This window comes from Chiloscyllium plagiosum, unplaced genomic scaffold (assembly GCF_037043375.1).
Source record: "Chiloscyllium plagiosum isolate Xiang-an unplaced genomic scaffold, Cpla_swu_hap1 HiC_scaffold_15, whole genome shotgun sequence".
Classification (NCBI taxonomy): Eukaryota; Metazoa; Chordata; class Chondrichthyes; order Orectolobiformes; family Hemiscylliidae; genus Chiloscyllium; species Chiloscyllium plagiosum.
This window is the reverse complement of record NW_028270153.1, coordinates 68,705,512-68,722,231: the sequence shown is the minus strand read 5'-3', so window position 1 is coordinate 68,722,231 and position 16,720 is coordinate 68,705,512. Positions and strand designations below refer to the sequence as shown.

The following is a 16,720-nucleotide window of genomic DNA, read 5'->3' as shown; positions in this document are numbered from 1 at the left end:
ACAATTAAAAGGAGGGTCTTGGGGAGTGGTGTAGAACAGAGAGGCCTAGGGGTTCAGGTACACAATTTGTTGAAGTTTGCTTTACATATAGTTAAGGGGATTAAATTAGATTACACCTACAGATTAAGGTGATTAAATTAGATGACAATCACCTGATGAAGGAGCGTTGCTCCGAAAGCTAGTGTGCTTCCAATTAAACCTGTTGGACTATAACCTGGTGTTGTGAGATTTTTAACTTTGTACACCCCAGTCCAACACCGGCATCTCCGAATCATAAATTAGATTAGATTACTTAGTGTGGAAACAGGCCCATCGGCACAACAAGTCCACACCGACCCTCCGAAGAGCAACCCACCCGGACCCATTCCCCTACATTTACCCCTTTACCTAACACTACGGGCAATTTAGTATGGCCAATTCACCTAACCTGCACATTTTTGGACTGTGGGAGGAAACCGGAGCACCCGGAGGAAACCCACGCAGACACTGGGAGAATGTGCAAACTCCACACAGACAGTTGCCTGAGGCGGGAATTGAACCGGGGTCTCTGACACTGTGAGGCAGCAGTGAGACATTTAGCATGTTTGCCTTCATTGCTCAGACCTTTGAATATAGGAGTTGGGATGTTATGTTGAGGTTGTACAGGCCATTGGTGAGGGCTCTTCTAGAGTGCTATGTCCAGTTATGGTCTCCCTCTTATAGGAAGGATATTATTAAGCTGGAGAAGGTTCAGAAGAAATTTACCAGGATGTTGCTGGAAATGGAGGGGAATTGAGTTATAAGGAGAGGCTGGATAGGCTGGGACCTTTTTCACTGGAGCATAGGAAGTTGAGAGGTGACCTTGGAGGTTTGTAATATCATGAGAGAGATAGATAAGGTGAATTTCAGGTGTCTTTTCCCGAGGCTGGGGGATTTCAAGACTATGAGGCATAACATTGTGAGAGGAGAAAGATTGTAAAATGAGTTGCAATTTATTTTTTACACAGAGTGGTTTGTGTGTGGATTGATCTCATTGAATAATGAAACAGACTCAATGGGCTTAATGACCTATATCTACTCCTACATCCTGTGGTCTGTCTTATGCAAACATCAGGTGAAGTGGTGAATGATGAACAGTTACAACGTTTAAAATTTCGTTTAGATAAGTACATGAATAGGAAATGTTTGGAGGATATGGGAAAACGCAGGCCGGTGGGACGAGTTTAGTTTGGGATTACAGTCAGCATAGGTTGGTTGGACCGAAGGGTCTGTTTCTGTGCTGTATGACCACGAGTGTATGGCAGGAGGTTAGTGGAGATGTGAGGAAAGATTTTATTTTCACCCAGAGGATAGAAATCTGGAACTGCCGTAGAGACAGAAACCCTCATAACATTAAAGAAGTATTTAGATGTGCACTTATGATGCCAAAGTATACAATGCTTTGGGCCAGGTGTGGAAAAAAAGGGGGTTAGAATGGTACAGTAGTTTTGGCCAGCACACTCGTACTGGGTTAAATTTTCTGTGCTCTAGAACTAGACCTGTGAGATTCTTGAGTCTCTGACTAAACAATTGCTTCCAGCAAGCTTCCACAGAATGAGATAAAAACAGCAATTGTAATGCTATTCTTGAGCATAAGGTTATGAGCAGTTCAGGGCCTTCGATGTGGGTATTACCAGACAACTTGACACATTGATTCGAGCTCTTAGGAAGTCAGATTTACCATCATTTAGTTTATGCATGGACAGCCAATCCCATCACGATTAAGAGTAAAACTAACTCTGGTGCGTTATTTACACCTCCAAGCTTTTTGCAAAATATTATAACATACACATTACATTAACCTACAGTCTTTGGTCATTGCCTGTTTTTTGCCCAAGGCTGGTTCTGTCTTGCTGACAGTGTAGCTCCTGTCTTTGCTTATCTGTACAATATGACTGAAATGTAACCCTTAATGAACTGAAACTGATTCAGCCCCTTCAGTAGGTGCATTTCTGATCATTTTCTATTTTGTCAGTGGAAGGTACGACGGACCCTGGCCTTCTCTATACATGAGCTAGCTGTGATCCTCGGTGATCAACTAACTGCAGCTGATCTGGTTCCAATCTTCAACGGGTTCCTGAAGGATCTGGATGAAGTGCGAATTGGAGTCTTAAAGCATCTGTATGACTTTCTGAAGGTAAACCTCATTTGTGACCTATTGACCAATATGCAGCTTTTGATATTGGATTGTTGTCACAACTCGATCCATTTTAAATATAAATGGGATAAATACTGGTAAATAATACTGGAAATACTAATTTATTTTCCCCTTGTGACAAAGTCTAGAATCAGAGGTCATGATCCCTGGGTGTTGCCCAGATAGGATAGGGATGAGGAGGAATTTTTGCTTGAGGATAGTAAATCAGTGGGATTCTTAACTTAAGAGTGCTCTTAGGGCAATGTTGTTAAGTATATTCAAGGCTGCGATAGATTTTAAATCGGTAAATGAATCAGAGGTTGTGGGGATAAGGCAGATAAGTGGAGTTGAGGATTATCAGATTAGTTAGCATCTCATTGAATAAGAAAGCAGACTCAATGGGCCGAATGACCTACTTCTACTCCTACATCCTGTGGTTTGTCTTATGCAAAAATCAAAGGTGGGTTCATTACAACAACGTGATTGTACATTAGGACAAGTGGTTTCTAAGTGTCTCAAACAACATGTTGAATAATGGATGTTTGTTAGTTGTTGATCAAGAATTATTAAAGACTAAATCCAGTCAGCTGTATTTATTTCTCTGTAATCTTTCCAACTTGCCCTGCCCCCTCCTCCTAAAAGGGGCTTGGTCTCTTTCTGTGATAGGGCTACACATTTGCTTCCATGCCAATTTATGTGACAGTCCAAGTGGTAACTTGTACTGTGAGCAAGTCCATTCCACTCTTGAATTCCAGGCTCATTCATTTTCATCCGAGATTGCAGATAGGTACCTGGGTGATGAATTTCATCCACGTTTTTCTCAAGACTCACTTTTTCACAGGTGTCAGTAAGTTACTTGACCTTCACAATCAAAGATTGTGAATCTTTGATGTGATGTTTATATACAAGCCCAATATGTTCAGAGCCTCTGCACGTTTGCATCTCTGCCCATAAAGCTGGATCTGATCCATGTGTAGATCCTCATACATAGGAATTTCTTGAAATTATGCTTGCTCTCCTCAAAGTTTAATTAGATTTTTCTGGTCATAGTCATAAATCATAGAGATCAACAGCACAGAAAAAAACCTCTTCGTCCTATCATGTTCGCACTGTCAAAAACAATCACCTAACTATCCTAATCCCATTTTCCAGCAGTTGGTCCATTCAGTTTAAAAGTAAATTTTACCATTGGTAGAATGGACATATTTTAGGTCTAATTTAGCAAGTACAGATATAGGAGTATTTTCAGCTCAGCTTTCCTGGCAGGGTGTTTGCATCTTTATGACAGGACTGCCAGTCACTCTGGAAAGTAAACTTTAAACCTAAGTTCCTATAGGAATTGCTATCCATGGGCTGAACTTTGTTGGCACGGGAATCATGACATCATGGGCCTCACAGTTGGGTTGGGGTAGGGGAGTACTGAGAGTATGGGGAGAGTTTCACTCTGTGGTCAGGGTCCCATTGCTAACATACCAAAAAGGATGATACATGCTGAGGATGACCAAGACATGGACAAAGAACTCCCCTTCACTCCAGCCCTGATTGCCCTAACAAAAAAGCCCAGGTTAATTTGTCATCTTTAACTTGTGGAAGTTTGAAAAGGACAATTCTTGACTCTTTTTACTTTTGAGTGTGTAAGTCCCAATGCAAAGTGCTAAGTTCTGTTGGTCTGAGAAAGGTGTAAATAAATTGAATTTCAACTTTACATATTCCCTGCTTGAGGCTCCTTGATGCATGCTAAGCAGCCTACCAAGGCAAAGACTGTGTCTGTGTTACATACTTGCATCCTTCCTACAGGACTGCCAGTCACTCTGGCAGGTCAACTTTAAACCTAAGTTCCTATGAATAACAGTGTGAGCGTTTTTGATGCAAAACTATTAATTTAAACTTCTCCTTAGAACTTAAAGGAATTTTGTTTGTAACTCCTTCACTCTGAGTGAATCTTTAAGTGAGCTTGACAAAAGAATCTTTTCTGTCCTATTTGCAGTCCTGATAGACTTCCTGTATTGGATTTAGAGATTGCTTAAGCAATGTGATGAGCTTCAGTTTATGTGAAACACCAAGCTGCTCAGTAATGAATGGTTGTTTTTATTTAACTTGTTGTGCTCACCTACTCAGGAACTCAGTATTTTCTTTGTCCACAGCTACTTCATGTGGAGAAGCGCCGTGAGTACTTGTACCAACTTCAGGAATTTATGGTCACCGATAATAGCCGGAATTGGCGTTTTCGATACGAGCTAGCAGAGTAAGTGTTCTATACATTGAATACTGTTCAGAAAGATCTGTTTTACTAGAAAATTTTTAACTATTTTCTTCCAACAGTGTTTGTTTATTTGAGAGCAGTTCTTCAAAATGAACAATAGAATCCCTACAGTGTGGAAACAGGCCCTTTGGCCCAAAAATTCCACACCGACTCTCCAAAGAGCAGCCCACCCAGACCCACTCCCCCACCCTATTACACTACACCTACCCCTGACGAATGCACTTGGTCTACACATCCCCGAACACTATGAGCAATTTAACATGGCCAATTCACCTAGCCTGCACATCTTTGAATTGTGGGAGGAAACCAGGGCACCTAGAGACACTGGGAGCAAGTGCAAACTCCACACAGACAATTGCCCAAGGCTGGAATCGAACCCTGGCACAGTTCCTGGCACTGTGAGACAGTAGTGCTAACCACTGAGCCAATGTACCATGGTGAGTGCCGTGAGTCATCGTATTGGGTTATTTGTTTGATTTTAACATATTAGTTAGAAAATAGGAGAAGTGCAAGTCTGTATTATTATTTGCAATTTAACTTCTGCAATACTCAAAACATAAAAAAGGTTACAGAGTTGCCTTTGAGGTAAATTACTTCATGGTATTAGCTGGTAGAGTGAAGCATGAGCCAACTTGACATATTGTATTCCACCTTCACCAGTTCCAATGTTTATTTTCTTTTGCTTCCTTGCTTTCATGATCAATTGCCGGGTGTGCTATTGCCTTATAGGCCTCTGTGTGTCTATGTGCATTACTTTGTGTCACTTTGATGTCCAGAAGAAAAAAATATTTTGATCTTATTGAGGAGAAAAATAAAATAGGAAGGTCCACTGGAGATTACTTAAGATAATGTCTGGTGAGAAGAAATTAAAGCAATGTTTTTCTTAACGAAGAAAGGTTAAAGTGGAAAGAAGCAGGGTGTAGGTTTGCTCGCTGAGCTGTAGGTTTGATATCCAGACGTTTCATTACCTGGCTAGGTAACATCAGCAGTGGTGACCTCCAAGTGAAGCAAAGCTGTTGTCTCCTGCTTTCTATTTATGTTTGTCCTGGATGGGGTTCCTGGGGTTTGTGGTGATGTCATTTCCTGTTGGTTTTCTGAGGGGTTGATAGATGGCATCTAGATCTATGTGTTTGTTTATGGCATTGTGGTTGGAGTGCCAGGCCTCTAGGAATTCTCTGGCATGTCTTTGCTTAGCCTGTCCCAGGATAGATGTGTTGTCCCAGTCGAAATGGTGTTTTTTTTTTCATCCATGTGTAGGGCTATGAGGGAGAGAGGGTCGTGTCTTTTTGTGGCTAGCTGGTGTTCATGTATCCTGGTGGCTAACTTTCTTCCTGTTTGTCCTACGTAGTGTTTGTGGCAGTCCTTGCATGGAATTTTATAGATGACGTTGGTTTTGTCCATGGGTTGTACTGGGTCTTTTAAGTTTTAGTTTTTGTTTGAGAGTGTTGGTGGGTTTGTGTGCTTGTGGAAAGAAGCAGCTCATACCTGTGTAGGTATGGCACAAAGCTGGGTAGGAAGGTGAATTGTTAGGAGGATGCAGAGGTGATTCAGTGTAAGGTGGACAAGTGTAATTTGAGTGAGTGGGCAAATGCATAGCCAATGATGTATAACATGGATAAATGTTAGGTTATTTACTTTTGGTAGCAAAAATAGGAAGGCAAATTATTATTTGCATAGTGGTAGATTGGGAAAGAGGAATGTGCAGTAAGACCTGAGGATCCTCGTACACCAATCACTGAAAACAAGCATGCAGGCTCAATAAGCTGTGGAAGGCAAATCCCCTTCATTGGGAGGGGATTCTTGGACAGGAGCAGGGATGTCTTGTTGCAATTTTAGTCGCACCACACCTCAAATACTGTGTGCAGTTTTGGTCTCTTTTATATGAGGAAGGATATTCTAACTATGGAGGAATTACAACAAAGATTTACCAGACTGAATCCTGGGATGGTAGGACTGACGTATGAAGAGAGACTGGATTGGTTAGGACTATATTCACTGGAGTTTAAAAGAATGAGGTGGGGGGCAGGGGGTTAGGGTTCTCGTACAAACGTATAAAATTATAACAGCATTTGATCTGGGGTAAATGCAGGATGGATGTTCCCAACAATTGACCGGGCAGTCCAGAATCATGGTCACAGTGTAAGTATACGTGGTAGGCCATTTTGGATTGAGATGAGGAGAAATCTTTTCACCCAGAGAGTGATGAGCTTGTTAAATTGTCTGCCACAGATTCCTGATGAAGGGCTCTGGCCCGAAACGTTGACTCTCCTGCTCCTCGGATGCTGCCTAACCTGCTGTGCTTTTCCAGCACACTCTCGACTCTGATCTTCAGCATCTGCAGACCTCACGTTCTCCCTGCCACAGAAAGTGGTTGAGACCAAAACATTGAATGTTTTCAGGGAGCTAAATATAGTTCTTTGGGCTAAAGTGATCAAAGGGCATGGTTGAAAGTGGGAATAGGGTACTGAGCAGCACAATCAGTGATGATCGTATTGATTGGCGGAGCAGGGTCAAATGGCTACTCATGTTCCTATTTTCTGTTTCTCTGCATCCACTAGTTGAAATCATGTAGCTGCAATGATAAATGCAATAGATTCTAGACACATGGAAGAAAATCTTTGTCACAAATGGCTGTGAGGCTACTGGACTTATGTTCTGTGGGCTACTATTGTACTAGTGGTTTTATTAGAAACAGAGTCACATCAATGTTTAAGAATCTGTTAGAAAGGCAATTGGAAAAAAAGAATAAATGGATATATGAACCCACAAGTGGAATTGGAACCGGTGTTTTTACAGATGTTGAACTTAATGTTGTTTGTGGTTTTTAATTTCATCGCTGTTGAGTAACGTTTGAGTGGCTGTTTGCTGTGAAGATGTTCTTATAGCCAGAGGATAGATCATCCCATGTGACTTGACCCATGCAAGAAGTGAATTTTAGATATATGCATTTATTTTGTGATTCATTATCAGATTTATCTATTTTATGTGAATAATTTCTCACTGCAAGTAGAAGTGCAAATGCTGCCTTCAGATTGCTCAAGTAATGAATAATGAATGTTTTAGTGATATAGCACTACAGTTTGATTCTAATTTACTACTGAGGTGAAGTCCACTGTGGCTGTATATATGACCTGCAAAACATATAATACTGAAACAAAAATAAAATGGTCTTTCTTTCCCTTCAACCCGCTTCCCCACTGTGTTCTGCAAAATTATCCAAGAGTGAGTGAATTGTAAAGAGCAGTAGTGTCCCAGATCTATACTTGCATTGATTAACTATGTCTTGTAAGGGTGCTGATTGGCTTCATGGTCTTCTCTGGTTCAGGGAAGACAAGATAATGTATGATTTATGCACTTGATTCTGCACAATGGCTATGATATCTTCTGCAAACAGATGATTTCCCAAAGATTTTACATGTGGTGAAGGGGTCTGTGATAGAGTTGGTTTTATCAGAACAGGAGGTATGGGTTGATTTGGAAAAAGAAAAACAGTGTTTTTGTATGTTAAATATTTCTTTTAACCTATTTCAGACAAGTAATCTTGTTGCTGGAGCTCTATAATTCCAATGATATACACGACTACCTGCGACACATTGCACTCTCTCTGTGTTCTGACAAGGTTGCTGAGGTTCGATGGGTTTCTTTCAAGCTGGTATGTGGGACACAAGTGCTGTCAGGTTTTTGGTGAATCATTTTCCATTTTTGTCTTGTTCTCATTGATTTGTTTTCACTTCGATTTTGGGCCTGTCTTCATCTACTGGGGCCCTCTACCTTTGAATTCACAATCTCCAACTCTGGCTAGACTGATATTTCTGATTCTGTAGCAGAGTTTCCTTCAATTAGTGCCTCAGAGGAAGCAGTCACTCCTCAAAGTCAGAGGGTCCCAGATTCAAGGTGAACTTTGGGTGACATTTCAGTTGGAAGTGTGGAAGTCCAAAGTGCTCCTTTAAGTGAGATGTTAAACCAAGGTATATTCGGGGGATGTAAATAATAATTTGCATTTATATAACATTTTTAACTTGAAAAATGTCCTTGAAATCTAATTCATAAGATATAAAAGGACCTTTCAATTCAAAAACCCCTTTACACATCTTTTCATTGAGTGTTCACAAGTATGATTGCAGGGGCCATTTTGTGCTTAGGTCAAAATAGCATTGAGTTAAGTGAAGATAAGTTTAAATACTCTTGCGTTGTATTTTATAATATTTATGTACTGTAAATTGTTTCTGAATGATTGATTGTTTACCCAGGTACTTTTTCTAATAATTTCCCTACCATTAACTTCAGACTAATTGGTAATTGTGTGGCCTATCTCTGCTGTCCTCTTGAACAAAGGAACAACAATAGCTCTCTTCCAGTCATCTGATACTTTACCTGTGCCCAGCCAAAAATATCTCGATCAGGATCCCAGCAATCTCCTCCCTTGCCTTTCATAGTAGCCAGGGATATATCTCGTCGGGCCCTGTGAATCTATGCACCTTTATGCCAGCTAATACCTCCTCCTTATTAATCTTAACATGCTGTGGAACTTATCATCCCTACTTAAGCTAGAATGCCTTTCTGCTTTGTAAATACAGATGAGAAATATTTAGTTAAGACCATACCCATGTCCTCTGGCTCAATGTAAAGGTTGCTTCTTTGGTCCTGCTCTTTCCCTGAGAATCCTCTGGCTTGTAATATACTTAAAATACCTTGGGGTTTTCCATATCTTACCTGCAAAAGATATTTTGTGACCCCTCTGTGCTCCCCTAATTTATTTTGTAAGCATCCTCTATGTTCTTTATATTCATGAATCTTTAACAAAGTGTAACTGTAGTTGGAACTGTTGGAAATGTCAGCATTTGTGAAGAGAGCAGGCAAGTTAAAGTATATGTTTAATTGAAATATGCCTCTTGGTTAAATTTTTAAAAATATAAACCGAGTGGTTATAACCGTAGGGTGGTTATGGTAGAGGATTTTAACTTTCCAAACATAAACTGGAATTGTCAGTGTTAAGGGTTTAGATGGAGAGGAATTTGTTAAGCATGTACAATAAAATTTTCTGATTCAGTATGTGGATGTACCTACTAGAAAAGGTGTAAAACTTGACCTACTCTTGGGAAATAAGACAGGGCAGGTGACTGAGGTGTTAAGGGGGGGGAGCACTTTGGGGCCAGCGACCATAATTCTGTTTGTTTTAAAATAGTGCTGGAAAAGGATAGACAGGATCTAAAAGTTGACGTTCCAAATTGGAGGAAGGCTTATTTTGACGGTATGAGGCAAGAACTTTCAAAAGCTGATTGGGGGCAGATGTTCGCAGGTAAAGGGATGGCTGGAAAATGGGAAGCCTTTAGAAATGAGATAACGAGAGTCCAGAGAAAGGATATTCCTGTCAGGGTGGTAGGTATAGGGTATAGGTGGTAGGTATGCTGGATGCCTAAAGAAATTGAGATTTTGGTTAAGAATAAAGAAGGAAGCATATGACAAGTATAGACAGAACAGATCGAGTGAGAGTATAAAGGCAGTAGGAATATACTTGAGTGGAAACTCAGGAGGGCAAAAAGGGGACATGAGAGAGCTTTGGTAAATAGGGTTAAGGAGAACCCAAAAGTTTTTATAAATACATTCAGGACAAAAGGGTAACTAGGGAGAGAATAGAGCCCCTCAAAGATCAGCAAGGCAGCCTACTTGCAGAGCTACAGGAGATGGGGGAGATACTAATTGAGTATTTTGCATCAGTGTTTACTGTGGAGAAGGACATAGGAGGTATAGAATGTGGGGAAGTAGATGGTGACATCTTGAAAAATGTCCATATTACAGAAGAGGAGGTGCTGGATGTTTTGACACACATACGTAAAAGTGGATAAATCCCCAGGACCTGACCAGGTGTACCCTAGAACTCTGGGAAGCTAGGGAAGTGATTGCTGGGTGCCTTACTAAGATATTTGTATCATCGACAGTCACAAGTGAAGTGCCAGAAGACCTGGAGGTTGGCTAACGTGGTGCCACAGTTTTAAAAAGGTGGCAAGGAAAAGCCAGGGATCGATAGACTGATGAGCCTGACATTGGTCGTGGGCAAGTTGTTGGAGGAATTCCTGAGGGACAGGATTTACATATATTTGGAAAGGCAAGGACTGATTAGGGATAGTCAGCCTGGCTTCGTGTATGGGAGGTCATGTCTCACGAACTTAATTGAGTTTTTTTGAAGAAGTAACTAAGATTGATGAGGGCAGAGCAGTAGACTTCAGTATTTGGACTTCAGTAAGGCGTTCGACAAGGTTCCTCATGGGATACTGGTTCGCAAGGTTCGATCTCATGGAATACAGGGAGAACTAGCCATTTGGATACAGAACTGGCTCAGAGGTGAAAGATAGAGATTGGTGATGGAGGGTTGCTTTTCAGACTGGAGGCCTGTGACCAATGGTGTACCACAAGGATTGGTGCTGGGTCCACTGCTTTTCATCATTTATATAAATGATTTGGATGTGAATATGGAAAATATAGTTAATAAGTTTGCAGATGACACCAAGATTTGAGATATAGTGGACAGCGAAGAAGGTTACCTCAGAGTACAATGGGATCTTGATCAGATGAGCCAATGGGCTGAGGAGTGGTAGGTGGAGTTTAACTTAGATAAATGTGAGGTGCTGCATTTTGAGAAAGTAAATCTTAGCAGGATTTATACACTTAATAGTAAGGTCCTAGGGCGTGTTGCTGAACAAAGAGACCTTGGAGTGCAGGTTCATAGCTCCTTGAAAGTGGAGTCGCAGGTAGATAGGATAGTGAAGAAGGCATTTGGTATGCTTTCCTTTATTTGTCAGTGTTGAGTATAGGAGTTGGAATGTCATGTTGCAGCTGAACAGGACATTGGTTAGGCCGCTTTTGGGATATCAGAAGGATGCTGCAAAACTTGAAAGGGTTCAGAAAAGATTTACAAGAATGTTACCAGGTTTGGAGGATTTGAGCTATTGGGAGAAGCTGAATTGGGTGGGGTTTTTCCCTGGAGTGTTTGAAGCTGAGAGGTGACATTACAGAGGTTTATAAAATCATGAGGGACATAGATAAGATGAACAGACAAGGTCATTTCCCTGCAGTGAGGGAGTCCAGAACTAAAGGGCATAGGTCAAGGTGAGAGATGAAAAATATAAAAGGGACCCATGGGCAACTTTTTTACGTAGAGAGTGGTGCATGTATGGCATGAGCTACCAGAGAAAGTAGTGGAGACTGATACAATTGCAGCATTTAAAAGTCATGTGGATGGCTCTATGAATAGGAAGGGTTTAGAGGGATATGGGCCAAGTGCTGACAAATGGGACTAGGTTAGGTTAGAATATCTGGGCGGCATGGATTAGTTGGACCGAAGGGTCTGTTTCCGTGCTGGACTTCTCTATGATTCTTACTGGGGAAAGAAAGTGAGTGAAGAAACATTTTAACCAGATCAATATACTGGCAATGGGGAAAAAGAGCAGAAAAGCACTGGGGTCACTGTCATCTGCAACATACTTTCTCTTTGGAAGCATTGGGTTAAGGGGACAGTGAGAAGAGGTTAACAAAGTGACACTGATCAAAGCTACCTATTGAATAAATGTAGATTTTTAAGAAATATTGCTTCCTGCATTTACATTTGTTTTCATTAATAGGCCTTGCTTATTACTCAACAGGTAGTGGAGATTCTAAAGAAGTTTTATGCAACTGCCAGTGAACCATTAGCTGTGAACTTTATGAATGAGCTCACACTTCGATTTTGCCATTGCTCCAAGTGGATTGGACGTCAGGCATTTGCCTTCATCTGTCAGGTGAGTGAATGAATGAGGGAAATAATTTCTCCTTTTATTAAAGTGAAACCACTTTTCCTCACTATTGACTGTGGGAACATTTAGTGACAAGCCGGAGGAAATCAGACCGATATCCGGTTATTTGCAGTTTCCACTACCATTGGTGCCCTCTGCCCCACCCAATCCCACTGAATATCTTGCTGATGCTTATTTTCTAAATTAACACGTGTAGCTGCTGGTGCAGATTAAGCAATGTAATCCCTCCAGAATAAAAGGCAGGAAAAATGTTTTAAATACAAAAGATATGGTAAACATAGAAGGGTATTAATTAAAGATGCTTTTGAAAATAATGGAAGAAAACTCTCCTTTGTACACAGGCAGTTGTGGAAGAGGAATGCATGCCAGTGAGCCAATTTGTTGAACACCTACTTCCAAGTCTGCTTGGTTTGGCTACTGATCCTGTTCCGAATGTTCGAGTATTGCTTGCCAAGGCACTAAGGCACACACTACTGGAAAAAAGTAAATATGAAAGTACATGGTATTCTTAAGTGAGGGTATTGGTGATTTAAAGCAATGGACATTTTCTATGGGATTCAAGGAGTTATTATTCACATAATGAGCCACAGCTAGATTATATCAACTGGCATTGGGCCTTCAGATAACTCAAAATTGTACACCAATTACAGTTTATAGAATAATGCATTTAGTTTCTTTTGTGTAATATTGTTATATTTTTACTAACATCAGGTTGGGCTTTTTAGTCCCTTGAGCCTAATGTCCATTTATTTACACAATGACTAACTCATATCTTAAGTCTATTTTCCTACATTTGCTTCATATTCTTTGAATAACCTGAGCTAATAAAAATCAGTGTTCAGTTTCTACAGTCCAGCATCCCCATCCTTTTTGGGGAAGAGAATTCAAGATTTTAACTACTGTGTCAAAAATGATTCCTGATTCCAATCCAAATCCAAATGATTTAATCTAGTTGAAATTATGCCCTGTCTTCAGGATCCTCCAACAGAGGACACAACTTCTCAGTGTCTGCTTTTCCAAATGCTTTAATTATTTTAAGTTCCTCAATATAATCATATTCTAAATGCAAGTGAATACAGCATGAGTTTATGCAATCTGTCATAACTGTCCCTTTAAAACTTGGCATAATTCTCACTGTACATCCCCTAAGGCTATTTTATCCTTTTTGAGTTGCAACACCAAAAAAGCTCATTGTCCTGCTCCCCTGTTTACTTGCTGCACATGTACACTAACCTTTAGTAATTTGTGCAGATGGACACCCAAATTCCTTCTTTTCTCCATAGATCCTAGTCTTCTATCATAAAAAAATCTTCCAGTCTTTCTAAATTCTAAAGTGGACCTAACAATTCCCTGCATTAACCTCCATTATCTAAAACTCAATTTTCTACTCAATTTGCCTCTCTATCCCTCATTTCGTCATTTCTTATAACCAGGAGTCAGCAAGTCATCCTGCAATGCAAGGGAGAATTTGAGTATTTGGGAAAGCTGCTTTGCTCTGTAAAACAGATAGTAAGAATTCCTCCAGGTAATTATAAAGGAAAAAAATAGCTGAAGTGAAATTGGTCCTCTGGTCAAGTGAGCCTGAGGAATGAATGATGTGAAATAAGGAAATGATAGAAGCATTGAACAGATATTCTGTACTTGTCTTCACTGTAGAGGCCACCAAATCCCAGAAATAATGGTAAATAAAGAGATGAAAGAAGGAAAGAACTTAAAACAATTGAAATCACCAAGGAAAGGATACTGAGAAAACTGTTATAACTCAAAGCTAACAAGAGCCCAGGTCCTGATGGATTTCATCCCAGTGTCTTAAAAGAAATGGCTGCTGAGATGGTAAATGCATCAACTTTAATTTTCCAAAATTCCTTGCTTCTGGAAAGGTCCCTTCAGATTGGGAAATAGTGAATGTAATTCTCTTCTATTCAAGAAGGGGCAAAAAAACAGCAAGCAAGAAACTATAGACCAGTTAGACTAACACCTGTCACAGGGAAAATGCCAGAATCTATTATTGAGGAGGTTATAGCCAGACACTTAGAACATCTTCATGCAACAAGAAAGAGCCACCATGGTCTTGTGAACAGGAAATCATGTTTTACTGCTTTACTGGAATACTTTGAGGAAGTTAACAAGCAACATGGATAAAGGGGAATTTATAGATGTGGAGTGCTTGTTTTCTAGAAGGCATTTGAAAACATGCCTTCATTAAAGGATACTGTACTAAATAAAATCTCATAATATCGAGTGTAGCATATTCACGTGGATAGAGGGTTGTTAGCTAACAGGTAACAATAGAGGTAAATGGGTACTGGTGAGGTGTAACCACTGAAGTATCACAGAGACCAGTGTTAAGGCCTCAAGTATTTATAATTTATATCAATGACTTTGATAATGGAATTGAATGTTTGCTAAATTTACTGATGACACAAAGATAGGTCGGAGAATAAATTGTGAATCGGAGATAAGGAATTTGCAAGTGCACGTTAACTTAAGAGAGTGGGCAAAAATCACAAATAACGTATAACGTGGGAAAATGTAAGATTGCCCACTCTGGTGGGAAGATTATAAAAGCAAATTATTATTCAAATGAAGAGATATTGTAGACCTTTGCAGTATAGAGAGATTTGGGTGTGTAAATTTTAAAAAATTAACATGCAAGTATAGCAAGTGATTAGGAAAGCAAATGGAATGTTGTTCATTGCAAGGGGAATGGAATATAAAAGTAGGGATGTTTAATACTGTGATACAGCTTTGGTCTGCTTATTTTGAGAGGATGTAATTGCTTTAGAAGCAGCTCAGGAATTCATTTGATCAATTCCTGTGATGAAGAGGTTGTCTTATGAAGAAATGTTAGACAGTTGGTCCTATATTGATTGCAGTTTAGAAAAGCGAGGAGTGATCTTATTGAAAGGTAACAAATCTTGAGGGGACTTGACAGAGTGGATTCTGAAGGTTGTATCTCCTCGTGGCAGAGATGAGAACTAATGGCACAGAGTAAAAGTAAGACATTCTCATTTAAAATGGCGTTGAGGAGAAACTCTTCTGTGGGTTGAAAGTCTGTGGAATTCTGTCCCACAGACAGCTGTAAAGGCACTGCTCTTGAATATTTTTAAGACTGAGTTAAGTTCTTGACTGACAAGGGAGTTGAAGAATTAAGGTGGTGTGAAGTAACGGCAACAATCTGATCAACTGTGAACTTTGAATTGGCAGAGCAGACTCAAGGGGCCAAACAACTAACTACTGCTTATTCCTGTGCAAACAACTGGTCACACAATGTTCCAAAGGATTGTTTGAATTTGAGTAAATTTCAAGTATAATGCATTGATATCTAAACTGAGCTTAGAAAATGCTTGTCAAGTATTTGAACACCACTAAATTTTCCAGTGGATTTTTTTCAAATACTGATCCTGTATGTCGCTATGGCTGGATAGTATTTTTCTCCTTTCTAACTGTTAGCTTTTTCTTTACGAACACTATCAAGTTGCTTCATTTATTTAAAAGTATGTCCTTCAGATTTGCCAGTGAGTGTAGTGAGTGAACTGTAGTATTGTCTATACAAAAGGCCAAAGTACAAAAAACGTTAGTATGATTAAAAATGGCAAAAAGCTTGAATGCAGTCAGAATAAGGTACAGAATTGACGACACAAATCAAGGTAAATGGTCTCGTGGCCATTTGGAAGACAAGGTGATCAGAACATGGAACTTAACATTCAGGGAATTTTGACTTTTTTGGAAAGACAGAAAGGGTAGAAAAGATGGTGAGATAGCACTGTTAATAAGTGATGAAATGAGGACAGCTGTGAGAAAGTGTTTCAATTTGCAAATAATCGGAGCTTGTAAAAAGAAAAGAGCAATCATTATGGGTGACTTTAATCTTCATGTTGATTCAGTCAATCAAGTTGGAAAGGGTAGCTACGACAATGAATTCATAAAGTGCATTTGGGATAGTTTCCTAGAGCAATGTGTCATGGAGCCAACCTAGGGAACAGGCTGCCTTGAATCTGTAATGGGTAGTAATGCAATTTTAAGGGCGAAAACTTGGATTGGAAACAACTGTGTTTAACTTAAATAAAGGTAATTACAATGAATGAGGATGGAGTTAGTTAAAGTGGACTGGACAGATACATCAGCAAGAAAAAGTAAACAAGAAATGGCAGACATTTTAGGAGGTATTTCATGACTCTGGTGAGGAGGAAATATTTTTAGAGTGGGAATAACCAACCATGGCTAGCTAAGGAAGTCTGAGGAGAATATAATGTTGAAAGCAAAAGCATGTAAGGAGTTAAAAGTCAGTGACAGCCCTGAAGACTGGGATAAACAGAATCCAGTAAAGAAGGAATGAAAAGAAAATAAAGACAGAGGTTAAACTGGCGAGGGATATAAAAACTGACAATAAGAGCTTCTTAAAATGTATGAAAAGCAATAAAATGTATGAAAAGTGCTGTCTGTGCCTGTGTCAAGCATATGTTTGGTATAGACAGGACAGATCAAGTGAATCCTTAAAATAGAATATAA

General features: G+C 39.8%; 1 protein-coding gene across 2 annotated transcripts in view; it reads left to right on the top strand.

Moving 5' to 3' along the window:
* ppp4r1l (protein phosphatase 4, regulatory subunit 1-like) overlaps window positions 1–16,720 on the top strand; it is a 150,391-nt gene that overhangs the window by 117,214 nt on the left and 16,457 nt on the right. The window contains exons 15-20 of one of the 2 annotated variants that reach the window (XR_006314608.2): window positions 1,994–2,155; window positions 4,300–4,400; window positions 7,950–8,070; window positions 12,059–12,193; window positions 12,550–12,691; window positions 13,865–14,041. Coding sequence is in view for 1 of the 2 variants with exons in the window: in XM_043710084.2 (XP_043566019.2) it covers window positions 1,994–2,155; window positions 4,300–4,400; window positions 7,950–8,070; window positions 12,059–12,193; window positions 12,550–12,691 (661 nt within the window). In the remaining variant the exon portion in view is untranslated. The remainder of the gene's footprint in view (window positions 1–1,993; window positions 2,156–4,299; window positions 4,401–7,949; window positions 8,071–12,058; window positions 12,194–12,549; window positions 12,692–13,864; window positions 14,042–16,720) is intronic. The other variant, XM_043710084.2, reaches the window with a different exon arrangement.